The sequence below is a fragment of the Pistacia vera genome, unplaced genomic scaffold (assembly GCF_008641045.1).
Source record: "Pistacia vera cultivar Batoury unplaced genomic scaffold, PisVer_v2 Contig1005, whole genome shotgun sequence".
Lineage (NCBI taxonomy): Eukaryota > Viridiplantae > Streptophyta > Magnoliopsida > Sapindales > Anacardiaceae > Pistacia > Pistacia vera.
In genome coordinates this window covers 266,522-281,025 of record NW_022195034.1, presented here as the reverse complement: position 1 = coordinate 281,025, position 14,504 = coordinate 266,522, and the positions used below count along the sequence as shown (strand labels likewise).

Sequence of the window (14,504 nt, the reverse complement as noted above, 5' to 3'; positions counted from 1 at the left end):
GGCTGGAATAAATTGAGGATTATGGGTGGTAATTTTTGTGTGCTGGAAATGGTGTAGAATGGAGTGGGAAAGATTATGTTGAATTTGGCATTTTCGTTTTGATGGAGTCTTGCATATGTGCCGGAAGTATGTTTATTTGTGTTGTTAATTTATAAGCTAAAATACATTGAAAAGAGAGAAGTTAAATTTTTGTTATGAATGCGGAATTGAAAGTGCCAAGTTTCATGCTTCTTTTTGTTTATTGCAGAATATTTAAGAATTGTGAAGGAAGATTTTTGTTATAATGTAGGATTATTTTATGAAAAATGCTATCCTTACAAAGACCCATACAAAGAGGGTTACAAAGTGACATCATCCAGAAAAAAAAAACGGAAAACGAGAGAGAGAAATCATGAAAATCAAAGGTGAGAATTGTTTTTGTATGTCCCCTTTATATGTGTCTTTGTAAAACTAGCATTGCTTTTATTTTATATACACACTATGAGGATTTTTGCACATGAATTATTTTATATACATACATTTCAAAAGGAATTTATTCCTTCTGAGCCTTTCTGTTATTAACTTATCATGTGATGTTATTGTGTAATGTAATTTTAATTTTGGGAGGATGAAACTTGATAGTTGATATGTTATTATGTTGTACTTGTGTTATTTAAAGTTTTAAAGTGTTATGTAATTTTAATCTAGGGAGGTTGAAATGGATATTGGAATAGTTGTAATTTTTGTAAAGTTTGTAGGGTGTATTTGTCATTTTTAAAAACTGTTAGGGGTGTAATTGTATTTTATGAGGGTTTATTTAACATTTTTTAAAAAGAGGGGGTAATTAATATTTTCCTGGGTACCCGAAACCGAAACCAGAACCTCCTATAACACAGATTCCAGTTCTGATTCCAATTCCAATTCCTTCAGAAAAAGGGCGGGTACCCAAAATCGCCTACCCCTACCTCTCGTCACTTACCAACTTAAAATAATTTCTCTACTTGATTTATGATAAAGTCTTATCGTCGGGGGTGTGACTAACAAAACTTGAAAGCTTTGAGAGCGGAGGAGAAGGAGTTACCAACTTAAATGAATTTCTCTACTTGATTTATGATAAAAGTCTTACTGTCAGGGGTGTGACTATCAAAACTTGAAACCTCTGAGGGGGATGAGGGCAGTGATAATAACTCTACAATTAAAGAACCTAGAAAATCATTACATTACAATACCTTTCACGTGGTGCTTCTCCCTTTTTAATTAAACCATTTGCTAATCCTTAATCTAATTAAAAGATAGCATCTCTCTTACTCGAATGTAAGAAACTCTATTTATAATTAAATAACCTTATTCCTTATTTTCCACAACGTGATAAGTGACATTTTGAAGTAATAGAATGCAAGATATATGGATTCATATCAAGCAATATATTACAAACTTTTACTGAAGTCATGACATGACAAGAGAGAGAACATCGCACAAAATTATCTTTTAATTTACTAACAGCAATCAGTGAAAAGAATAGTGTAACATCTTTCTAATTGTCTATACAGATCAAGTGTATCACAACACAATAACAAACAAAATTTTAGGTTGGAACATTGGAAACCAAAAATATGAGCCAAAAATTACAGGAACCCAATGGTGATATCTGATCATTGTTATTGTACCAAATAACCATCAAACAATATACTGAAGACTGGTTCAGGAAATAAATGAAAATTGGAGCTCACCTTGTGGAAAGATGATCACACTGCTACTAAAAGTCTGAGATTATAGTCTTGAACAAGAGTGGCAAAATTTTGAATGGGTCAGTGTAAATCTATGTAATTCAAACAAAATCCGCTGAGGTTTGTTTTTGCTGTTGGTCTTTAATGTCACAAATCTATGTAAAGCCACATCAATCTAACTGCCTGTCTTCTGGACTTTTTCCCCCATCCAAGTCTTTTGCATCTTCTCTTTCTGAGGGCGATGGGTTGGATCTCATCATGTATTTGCAAGTCCTGAAATACAATTCGTATAATCTAAGCGAACCAAAAAAAAAAAAAAAAAAAAAGAGGAGACTAGGGTTTCATTGATACTGCACAATGCAATCGAATACAAAAGAATAATTTAACCTAAATACAAATAGACTATATATAGGCTAAACAAAGAAAACTGAAAAAAATAAGGAAATAATGAAAANAAAAAAAAAAAAAAAAAAAAAAAAAAAGAGCATGATATACATTCGAAATCAGAAATAAAAAGAACAAAAAGATGGCCAATCTACAATATGGTTTTAAAATTATAATTGATATTCAATAGGAAATAGCAGAGCCGGATGCAATTGAAAAGATTGAATATCATGGTGTTACATTGGCAAAAACCTGCTACTGAACTGAACTTCAAAACTTCAGAAGTTATATAATAATCTTATATCACCTGTTCTACATTTCCAGGGCACACAGCTTACATAGATTCACATACTCTGGTTACAAAAGTTTTAAGAGGACCATGGGAACCTATGAAGCATAGGATTGAGAAGTGATTAATATAGGTAAAACTCTTCACAAGCGCATGCGAAGAACAGCTACAGCATCCCTAAACATAAGGTATGGATGGAAGATCCTACCAAGCATATCATATCCACAGGTTTATTCCGAGCTTGGATTGGTACATGGTGGATTTCAAGAAGACAAATACTTCTTTGGCTAAGCCTATAAAAGGTCGCAGATAGGGATTTTCTGTCTTACGTAATCAGATTTAAAAATAGGATCTGAGTGTGATAAATCAGAGTTTATTATATTAAACTTGACATTCAAAATAGAAAGAACTCTGCTCTTTGAACAGCCAGTATGGATATATATTTGTGAATACTTGTATGATAAATATCCTAGCAGAGGTTAGTGATAGACAAACATTACAAGTCAAGTGCCTCCGATTTTCTCATGATTTCACTTGACCATAATATAGGATCAGCATCCTTTGGTAACAAGTCCTGATGTCTGGTTTTCTCTTGCAGCCACTGCTCTGATTTATTGCACTCATCAATGACCTGAAAAGGAGAGAAGGCATAATACTAGATAGATTTACAAATCATCACCATCCCTGTAACAACCAACCAAGTACATGACAAGGATCTTACCGCATCTCTCATACTGGATGGAAGTGATCCTACAACCTTCCTGTAATCCAACGTACACTTCAGGAGATCCCTAGTAGCTTGTGCTCTGGCCTCTTCCTCTTTGTATCGATTTTCAATAGGATCAACAAACTATTAAAATTTTCAAATTAGTTAGTTATTTTGGTTAAGAATTTATCCAAGTGACTTCCCAAAGTTGTTCATAATCACCTTTTTAAGATCCTGTAGTTTTTCAATATAAACGTGTTCAGATTCATCAACTCCATCCTCATAAAGCCAGTTCTCAGTCTCTTGAAGATTTCTAGAGATTTCTTCCCTCTCTGCCTCGGAAGCAAAACTCTGGTATGTACTTAGAATCTGCTTGCATAATTGTGTTATTCTACTCTGTCCTGATAGCTTTTAATATAGCAATTAAATGTGAAATGTACCTTATCACGCATCTCATAGACATAGGACTCCAGGGCATTTTTCTTATCTTTGGTTCGCTCCATCTTCAAATCCTGCTGTGCCAACTGATTTTCTTTGTCGATAGCTTCTGAAAGCTCACTCTTTGTTATTCCACCATAGACACTCTGATTAATTGGAATTTCAAGCCTTTTGATGACCTTGCCATTTCTCACTTTATCTATCTGCATAAGGAAATTAAATCCATCATCTAAACCTGCCAACTTAACACATAATTCTGTGAAAATAAAATCAGTTCTTGACAACACAAGATACAAGTGATTAATTGATCCAGAACACAATATGGAAAAGCAGTAAATGTAAATATGTGTTGAGATGCATCTGCTGATATTCTTTTCTGTTCCCCCTTTATCTCTTTTTCTTTTATTTGTTTACTTTGATATGGATGTAAATGTAAATATGTGTTGAGATGCAACACTTATAATAAGGTAACTTAAGTGTGCAAAATGTGCAAGATTACAGACTTCAGTATCACTTGCTACAGCAGATATATCGTCAAGTTTGGCCTCTACTTCTGAAGGTGAATGAGCATCTCTCCTGGTCACAACGTCATCCAAGTATTCTTCTATTAACTGAATCCATTAAAAAGTATTAAGAACAACTTAGTCTAATTCCTTTGAGCATCCAGAAAGACAGAAAAAGAAAACAAAAATGGTTCAATGACCAGAAAAATAACCAGTAAATAGTCTGACAGAACCAATTTATAAGATTATATACTTACAGATGCTGACTGTATATTCACCACCCCATGAAGATCTAGCTGTACTTTGACCTTTACTTTTGCTGTTTTGGCATGGAAAGTTTGGAAAGGCCCGATCTACAGGAATATTAAATAATAAATTCAATAATATAAAAACAAATTTGAAACTAAAAATCAGAAAGCCAAAGGAGCAAAATACAACTGAAATACAAAGGCCTACTCTAGACAAGGAATGATAACACATTTCAGGCCCTTAATCATTGACTCGGTGATGGGAACCTGGGCACTTGCACTCAATTCAACCAAACAGAGCAATGAACTCACAAACACAAATCAATTAATAAGAGAAATCAATGTTAGGAACTGAATATTGTATTACTGAATTTTAAAGAATATCTCAATCAATATGATCAAGAACAGGAAAAGTAAACAACATAGAAATTAAGATAGCCTAGCAATTTGAGGAGCTAATGACCTCCCTTTCCAAATTCTATTAAAATATTCTGTGATTTTTTAAGAGGTCATAAACCAAGATTTATACCCAGATAACATCACGCATATTACCTTGACAGTGCCATGTGGCTAACAAACTTGCCCACTTGCATTCCCACACTATTTAGCCCTTTTATTCCTTTTGTAAATATGAGTTGAGGTACTATCACTCGGAAACATACAAAAGCACCTCTTGTTTTCTCTCTTTTTTTTTTTTTTTTTTACCTTGTGTCATTTAAAGTTAGCCATACCTAAAAACTAAAGCATAGCCCAACAACAGTAAAAATATTGAAATTAGCTCCAGTCACAGAGCATTATTATGCACATGATCACAGTTTTCTTGTACATAGATCCTTAAACATTAGTGATAGGATAAACTACAACATTTTGGTAAATTTACTTAAAAATGCAAAGAGATAAGAACATATATCACCACTCACATTTTCTAGCATCAAACAATCTACCTTGCTATTGGATAGCAATATGCTGCAAACAAACTACACATAAAGACAGTATGACTCAAAAGAATACCTAATCGGCATTCCCCCATACACTTACTAGACATACTTTACTTTCCTATCTCTTCGCTTGCAATAATCTAGAGAATCTTCATAATAGTCAACCAATTAACCAACTTTAAAAGCGGGTTGTTGCAGGAAGTCCAATGTACACCAGTCAATCAAGAAATAAATCATATTAAATATTTAAAATTTGTCGAGATCTTTTGGTACCCTTTTTTTTTTTTGGTAGTTTCCTAGCAAGTTTAACACTTACAAGGAATAGGAATACGGTTCTTACAGAGAATAGAAGTGCTACTACTACTATTAGGAATAAAAGATATTTTAATGTAACTATAAATATAGGGATGAGAATCATATATAGGATATGGGAGAATAAAGGATTACATAAGCTATGTTCTCTATCTAGATTTGAGAAGAGTGGTCTAAACACTTGGGTTGAGTGATGAGAGGAGGAATAATTTCCTACCTCTGTTATGTTGGATGTTTGATACCATGTTATTTGGGGCAGAGTCACATTAAATTATCTTCTTTTTTGCGTGATATAATTTTATTTCATGTGTTTTTAAATTGATGTTTATATGGTTACACATTAATAGAATGGAAGATTTAATGTATATAAATACATGAATTTATGATATTTGATTATAAACATCAGAGAGAGAGAGAGAGAGAGAGAGAGAGATGGATGGGTGTAAAATTGTATTAGCTTGGTTTGTTATAAAAAAAAAAATTTCAAGAAAAGGTTTACTACAAAATCAACATCCTGTGTATATTCAGAACAAAATGCTGAGCACTATGAAGGCCCAAAAGAAATTGTATGTCCAAACCACAACAATGCATAAGTTAAATCAACATGCATTTAGAAATAAATCTACATGATCTGCATATATCTAGGACAAGAAGCATGTATGAACAAAACCATACCATACAACTACTGATTTGAGGAGATACGTCAGATGGTAATTCATGTTGATCTGCATAGACAGCTTCTATATGGAAGTCATTAGTCCTATGCAAAGTAAGAATCTTAACACTGGGAAATGGTTGGCCTTTGCGGAAAAGCATGGCGTTTGACAGCGTGCGGATTGGACCTTTGTCAGATGAGAATCCAATGGAAAAAGGAAATGAATCTTGAACCTGAAAATGATAAGACTTGGTAACATTAAGTCTTGACAAGGAAAATATCACCATGCATGCAACATAATGCATACAAATGCATGCATATAGACATAAACAAGGCAGAACGGGAAAACAAAAATTGTTACTGTTGCAGCCTAATGAAATAAAATAACTTGTTGCAGCAAGCACCTTCACAACATATTTACTTCACTGAAAAGAATATTGCATCACATTAAAACCAACTGGTTTTTATAGAACTAAACACTTAACACTCACATGCACTTACGTAGAACAAAAAGGTGAATGGATTTAGTGACAACTACTTATCTAATGAAGTGCAGGTACCTAATTATTTTCTAGCAGGAAAAAAAAAAAAAAAAAAAAACGAAAAAATAACTGACAATAAACTCTCAACCCCTTCTTGTAAAAGAATACCTAGATCATTGTAATCGGCAATCAATAACCAAGAAAACCTATCTGTATCTGCTCAAGGAGAAGCAATAGAAGCAANGAATACCTAGTCGGTATTCCCCCATACACTTACTAGACATACTTTACTTTCCTATCTCTTCGCTTGCAATAATCTAAAGAATCTTCATAATAGTCAACCAATTAACCAACTTTAAAAGCGGGTTGTTGCAGGAAGTCCAATGTACACCAGTCAATCAAGAAATAAATCATATTAAATATTTAAAATTTGTCGAGATCTTTTGGTACCCTTTTTTTTTTTTTGGTAGTTTCCTAGCAAGTTTAACACTTACAAGGAATAGGAATACGGTTCTTACAGAGAATAGAAGTGCTACTACTACTATTAGGAATAAAAGATATTTTAATGTAACTATAAATATAGGGATGAGAATCATATATAGGATATGGGAGAATAAAGGATTACATAAGCTATGTTCTCTATCTAGATTTGAGACGAGTGGTCTAAACACTTGGGTTGAGTGATGAAAGGAGGAATAATTTCCTACCTCTGTTATGTTGGATGTTTGATACCATGTTATTTGGGGCAGAGTCACATTAAATTATTTTCTTTTTTGTGTGATATAATTTTATTTCATGTGTTTTTAAATTGATGTTTATATGCTTCCACATTAATAGAATGGAAGATTTAATGTATATAAATACATGAATGTATGATATTTGATTATAAACATCAGAGAGAGAGAGAGAGAGAGAGAGAGAGATGGATGGGTGTAAAATTGTATTAGCTTGGTTTGTTATAAAAAAAAAAATTTCAAGAAAAGGTTTACTACAAAATCAACATCCTGTGTATATTCAGAACAAAATGCTGAGCACTATGAAGGCCCAAAAGAAATTGTATGTCCAAACCACAACAATGCATAATTTAAATCAACATGCATTTAGAAATAAATCTACATGATCTGAGTATATCTAGGACAAGAAGCATGTATGAACAAAACCATACCATACAACTACTGATTTGAGGAGATACGTCAGATGGTAATTCATGTTGATCCGCATAGAAGGCTTCTATATGGAAGTCATTAGTCCTATGCAAAGTAAGAATCTTAACACTGGGAAATGGTTGGCCTTTGCGGAAAAGCATGGCATTTGACAGCGTGCGGATTGGACCTTTGTCAGATGAGAATCCAATGGAAAAAGGAAATGAATCTTGAACCTGAAAATGATAAGACTTGGTAACATTAAGTCTTGACAAGGAAAATATCACCATGCATGCAACATAATGCATACAAATGCATGCATATAGACATAAACAAGGCAGAACGGGAAAACAAAAATTGTTACTGTTGCAGCCTAATGAAATAAAATAACTTGTTGCAGCAAGCACCTTCACAACATATTTACTTCACTGAAAAGAATATTGCATCACATTAAAGCCAACTGGTTTTTATAGAACTAAACACTTAACACTCACATGCACTTACGTAGAACAAAAAGGTGAATGGATTCAGTGTCAACTATTTATCTAATGAAGTGCAGGTACTTAATTATTTTCTAGCAGAAAAAAAAAAAAAAAAGGAAAAAATAACTGACAATAAACTCTCAACCCCTTCTTGTAAAAGAATACCTAGATCATTGTAATCGGCAATCAATAACCAAGAAAACCTATCTGTATCTGCTCAAGGAGAAGCAATAGAAGCAAAACTTGCAACAAAAATAAAAAATGTAGATATATGATCATGGGAGTAAAAAGAGAAGAACACTAAACTGTCCAAAAACAATGTGTGCTTCCCTAAAGAAAAACACAAACCTCAAACTCTCTAACACAAAATATGGGGCTCAGCATTGCACACTGAAGAGCACAACCACGAGCCACACACTCACTAGCATTTATTGTCCGGCTTGGCTCCTTGTTGAACAGAGAAGCTAGCATCCTCGTAATAGCAGGTACCCGAGAACCTGAACCAACAAGCTCAACTGAATGAATTTTGTCCACGGACAGTTGAGAATCAGCCAAAGCCTTCTGACATGGAATTCTAATCCTCTCCAGCAAAACTGAAGATAGCTTCTCAAACTCTTCCCTCTTAATAAAGCCTTTAACATCTTTCTCATTCATCAAGCACTCTATATTTAATGGTGCCCCAGCATTTGCACTCAAGACTTTCTTCATTTTCTCACAGGATGCCCTCAACCGGATAACTGCCTTGATATTTGTATAAACATCTATGTTATACTGTTCCTTGAACTGTGCCGCAAAATAACTGAACAAAACCTCGTCAAAGTCTCTCCCTCCCAAGCTCCTGTCAAAAGCATGAGAAAGTATCTTCATTTTCCCACTCTCAAACGAAGCAACGCAAACCTGAGTGTCGCAATGACCAATGTCTACAAAAACAACATAAGTTGGATCCGCAATGAGAAAATCAGTCTTGTAAATACCATATCCAAGGGCAGTGGCAGTACAGTCATGCATCAATCTCAATGGCTTCAACCCAGCAATTGTCGCTGCGTCCCAATAAGCATGTCTCTGCTGATCCGTAAAGTAACATGGAATTCCAATCACACAATCTGAAGCGGGCATATTTATATTCTTCTCAGCTATTTGCTTCAAATTTGAAAGCAACATTCCTAATATTTGAACTGGAGTAAACATATGAGTTTCCCCCAAGTACTCCAACCTAACCAAAATTCCGCCATCATGACTTTCACAAGTTTCAAAAGGTAAAAGTTTAAGGTCCTTATGCGCATCAACTTCCCTAAATTTCCTACCAATCAATCTCTTAACCTGAGAAATTGTTGATCTTGGGTTCATCAAAGCAGAAGCAGCTCCAGCTGAGCCCATTAATCTCTGCTTCTCACTAAATGATACCACAGCCAGTGTCTCACGCTTTGATTCATCATTCAACAAAACATCAACTCCACGTTGCTTCACAACTGCAATCACACAATTCTCATTTCCAATATCAAACCCCAGCACACTCATTTTCACTGATTCAAATTAAAATCCCCAGAAGATTAACTCTCAAAATCACAAATAAATATACATTTTCGAAAATTCAATGTAAAAATCACAGAAACCACCTCCAAATTCCTCGAAATTGAAGCTTTTACTTACGGCATCAAAATGAAGCCACCTAGAGCAATTCAAAAGACTAAATTAGCCCAAGAGTAAAATAATCAATATGAGCTGAAATCGTTAGAATATACAACCTCAAGTTCAAAGGACTATAAAGACGCAGATATAGTGATCTCAGTTGAAATAAGACAAATTCGTGTATTATGAATAATTCTGATTACCAACTAAAATTTTCTTAGAGTTTCTCAGAAATCAAACAGAGAATTAAGTGAAATTTAAGAGATTGAAAACCTGCCTGGTTAAATTATGAATGTAAGATAGGGACCTTAAAAAATTAAGGGCTTCATTAGGTTTGAGAATTGGAAATGGACAGTTTCGGAAGATCTCTCTGACTCTGTAAGTAATTATCAATTGCAAATGTTCAATTAAGCAGAGAACATATGATTTTTTATGTAATAAGAGAGCGTGACGAACAGTGCTTTCAAAGCGGGTTTTTGCGTTGTCGAAGTCCAGGTCGGCAACAAGGAAATAAGAGTGGATTCTTGGAGGTTCCGTAAATTTTTCTTTTTTCATAAGAAACAATGATATGATAATGTGAGTGACGCCATTGACACCACCAAATTTTTCTTACTAACTTTTATTTTTAAATTTACTTCATTAAAATTTTTAACATTATTTAAATATCTAAATAAATTTCATACATTTCCAAAATAAAATCATTACATTTACATTTACATTTTTTTTATCATACTTTATTAATTTTTATTTTTAGCATATTCAACTAATTATCAGATTAACATGAAAGATTTAGATAGTGATGGGTAACATGTTTGATAATTGTATAGTGCTAATCACTAAATAACTCTGAATAAATAAGATTGAATTATATATTTATGACATGTTTGTTTGTAATTTTGAATATTTAATTATAAGTATTAAGTGTTTATTTTTTTACAAATTCTAAATTTCTGAAAACTAGTATTTTTTACATAAACATTCTTATTAATGTAAAGCATGATATATACTTATAGTTAGTATTACCAATCATGAACTTGATAAAATATAATAAAAATATTTGAATTTTGCAAATAATTTGATTCTTTTAATTGTGTGTATGTACTATGGGTGCTACAATGAAAGTAAAATAAAATGGTCAATAAAGTATGTTAACAAAGATTAAGGTTTTAAGGTATGATTGAAATTTGAAAATTAGAGTAATGGCAATTTTTCAGATGTCATTCAAGGCAAACAAATAAGCCTTTTGTATTAGTTTAAAAACCAATTTTTTTTTTAACTTTTTCAATTAAATTTTTTATTATTGATTATCAGTTTCAAGCAATGTTCTAAAACTCAGACCAGCTTGACCAGTTCAACTAGTCAAACCGGGAACCAGGGCCTTCACCAGTCCAAACCAAAGATAAATCTGGTTTTACTAATTATTCCAGAGTGACCTGTGGTTGGATCGACTGAACAATAGCGAACCATTGGTCCGTGTGGCCCACGGCCCAACCGGGTCACTAAAATTTAAAAACCCAGTTTATTATCTTTGCTCTTTTTCTTCCTTATTCTTTCGAATCGATTACATCTTTCAATTCCTCTTTCTTCCATCTGTGTAATCTTCATTCCAATTCCATTGGTTGATTCACACTTTCACTCAACTACAATCTTTGTTTTGTTTATTATCTGCTTGATCAAGGTATTGCTTTGTGTTGTTCATGATTGGTTTTGTTAGATTTTTGTTGTTCTTGTTCTCATTCTTACTTGCTTGGGTTTATATATTTGGTATGTCGATTTTGTTAGGATTAGTGTATTTTTGATTGTTAAGTAATATTGTTGTGTGTGATTTAGTCAAAAAGCTCAGAGATCCCAGAAACTCACAAAGCTATAGTCCGACCTAGAATCAGCATGATCTAGAGTAAGCTTAACCCAACTAAAGCTTGTCACAGCGACCAATCTTAACATTTGTTAGACTGATCAAGGATAAACTTCAATCTCTGATACTTCAAAAGAGATAAGATCAATATCGCTGGCAGCGCGATCTTAATGCTCAATCATTGAATTCACAGGATTGCATACCAAGTCTGATCACAATCCCGGATTTGTCTCTCATTCCTTTATCAAAACTGTATAAATACCCCCTCAAACGATGAGAGAGGGGTTAGCAAATTAGTATAGGATTTTACATATTCCCTTGTAAGCTCTCAAAGTAATAAGAGGAAAGTGGACGTAGGCTTAAGTCTCAACTTGGCTAACCACTTAAAAAATATGTTTGTGTTATTTATTTTACTGCATTTTTACATTGCATTGTTGATTTTCATTAAGTCATGTACACATCTGTTCTGATTCTGCCAAGGTCAATTAGATCTCTTTGGTTGTTGCGAATTTTCGTATCAATATTTTAGCACTAGAAGGAGGGCCCCCAACTAGCTCTCTTATTCCTAGCAAGGAAAGGCAATTTCAGTGAACAACCACTCACCTGAAATCCCCTATGGCTCGAACAAGATCCAAGGCAACCATTAGAAACCACGATAACATGGATACTAGCTAGCAGGGGGTGAGTCAGACCGTCGCTCATGGTTGTCCGCCACTAGTACCATTGACGCAGCAGGTTGCCAATCAGTTGGGGACATGGACTTCTAACCTAGAAAATAGCCAACTGATGGACATGATAAGGCCGCTGGTTGTACAAGTTGTGCAACAAAATGTGGCAGAGCTGAGGAAAGCAGTAGGCCAATAAAAACCTCGACTAGTCACACTTCACTAAGCCTACTTCCAACAGGCAAAATATGTCAGCTGGCAACCAATTTGGTTCGTCAACGGCAAGGAGCGACCATCACTCCTGATGAGAAAGGGCACATTCCTCTCATGAGTGTGAAGCTCGGAAACAAGCTAATCCGGGGAGGTGACTAGGCAAGCAGCCCATGGGGGACTGATGCGTGATTTCAAATGCATATTTAGCAAGTGCACTATTCGTAAAAAGTAATAAAGTGATCAGTAAAGTATCATTCCCACGAGAATAGTGTTACTAAGTACCGATTTCTCTACTTTTAGTCCTAATTGAACAACAAGAAATTGGATTTGTGGAAATTTAACAACCAAATACAAATTAACAACTAATAAATGATAAAAATTAAATTAAATACAAATCCCAAAATCCAAACAAATCAAATAGCACTAAAAAACGATAGAGTGTTGATTTTACCTAGATACGCAAACCCAATTCATAGAATCTATTACCCAAGTTCTAATTGTTTTTATTGAAAGTCAGAATTCCCTAAGTTGTTTGGTACTCCTTCTTAGGTTATACCACCCCACCTATTCCTATTAACCTTCCGAACCCAAAAATTGAAGTTTAATAGTTCAAGGTCTCTTAAGCTTTGTGGAATTCTATCTAGATTTTATAGATCGCGATTATCTATTTCTAGTTTTCGCTTAATCTAGGGTATTTATCCCAAGAGACACATATCACAAATCACTTCTCAGTCTTATTGTGAACAACACACATTTGAATGGTGATCAAGCATCCAAAAGTCATTAAGCAAAGGGATACAAACTCAATCATGAAATTAAAACTCAAAGTAAATCAATTCATATAAATTTGAATAATTGTGTTACATACCAATTTTGATAAAGGGTAAATGTTAATTAAATTGTATTTTAGGTGTTTTCTTATGGATTTCTTTGTTAATTAATATTGAGTTTATCTCAATAATTTAAATAAATTAGATTAGGATATAGATAAGTTTTATTTTAGTTGAATAAGTCAGCCATGTATTTAAGATTCTTTAGCTGGGGTTGAACATGTGTTTTGGTTTGTTTAAGTTGTTTAACGTGTTTTGCTATATAGTAGGGAAGTATGGTTGTAAGCTCCCATATATTTTCTAGATATCTATTGGAATGAATATGATGATTATTTGCATAAAAGGTTCTATTTGAACTCTGGAGGTTTCTAGCTCCCTCAATTGAGCAAGAATTGCTTTCTTCTCTATTTAATATCAACATAGGCCGAGGAAAGAAAACTTCTTCAAGCACGTATGTATAACATTGTATCAAAGTTATATCAAACCCTAGCTAAACAACTCTATTCATACTAAAAAAATAAAATAAATAAATAACAAAAACAAGTTGAATCAAGGTTTATCATTGAAAAACAAGCAAAAGATGGAGAAATTTTCTCTAATTTGAAGCCCAAATCTTCAATAATCTTCTCCTTCCAAGAGTTGCCTTCCAAATGACAAACCAATAGTAGGTGCCCTAAAGCCAATCAATTATTGTAGAATTGACTCTTTTTAATAATGTTCATTAATCAATAAAAGACATTTTATTCTATATCATGTAAATCATAATGGTATTATTGATATATGTCCTTAGGATGGTAGAACCGTGACGAGGGTATCAAGTGTTTCAAATCTTGATAGTGAGAACCCTATGATCATATATGGTGGCCATTCTAGAAATCTCCATAGCCCTAGCATTATTCTGACCAAGGAAATATATAATACGGTATGGCTATCATAGTGTTGAACGACCCTCTTGAAAGGCAATGACTGATCTCACTTGTTAAGGTTGTTTGCCAATAACTTGGTGCAACACATGGGTGCTTGCTGT

The 14,504-nt window shown here is 33.7% G+C and overlaps 1 protein-coding gene across 3 annotated transcripts; it reads right to left on the bottom strand.

Moving 5' to 3' along the window:
- Positions 1–1,470: 1,470 nt before the first annotated feature.
- LOC116141344 (heat shock 70 kDa protein 16) lies at positions 1,471–10,437 on the bottom strand. Of its 3 annotated transcripts, XM_031427002.1 has the most exons (11): positions 10,192–10,437; positions 9,902–9,954; positions 8,634–9,808; positions 7,827–8,039; positions 4,284–4,379; positions 4,027–4,134; positions 3,526–3,726; positions 3,308–3,454; positions 3,101–3,229; positions 2,880–3,010; positions 1,471–1,979 (listed from the first exon to the last, which is right to left on the bottom strand). In XM_031427002.1, the coding sequence occupies exons 3-11, from the start codon at positions 9,801–9,803 to the stop codon at positions 1,877–1,879; spliced, it is 2,298 nt and encodes a 765-aa protein (XP_031282862.1). In that variant the 5' UTR covers positions 9,804–9,808; positions 9,902–9,954; positions 10,192–10,437; the 3' UTR covers positions 1,471–1,876. The 3 variants fall into 3 exon arrangements, with proteins under 3 accessions (XP_031282862.1, XP_031282802.1, XP_031282740.1); XM_031426880.1 differs by lacking the exon at positions 10,192–10,437 and having other exon boundaries at positions 1,870–1,979; positions 2,875–3,010; positions 8,634–9,950; XM_031426942.1 differs by lacking the exons at positions 4,027–4,134; positions 10,192–10,437 and having other exon boundaries at positions 8,634–9,950.
- Between the last annotated feature and the right edge of the window lie 4,067 nt (positions 10,438–14,504).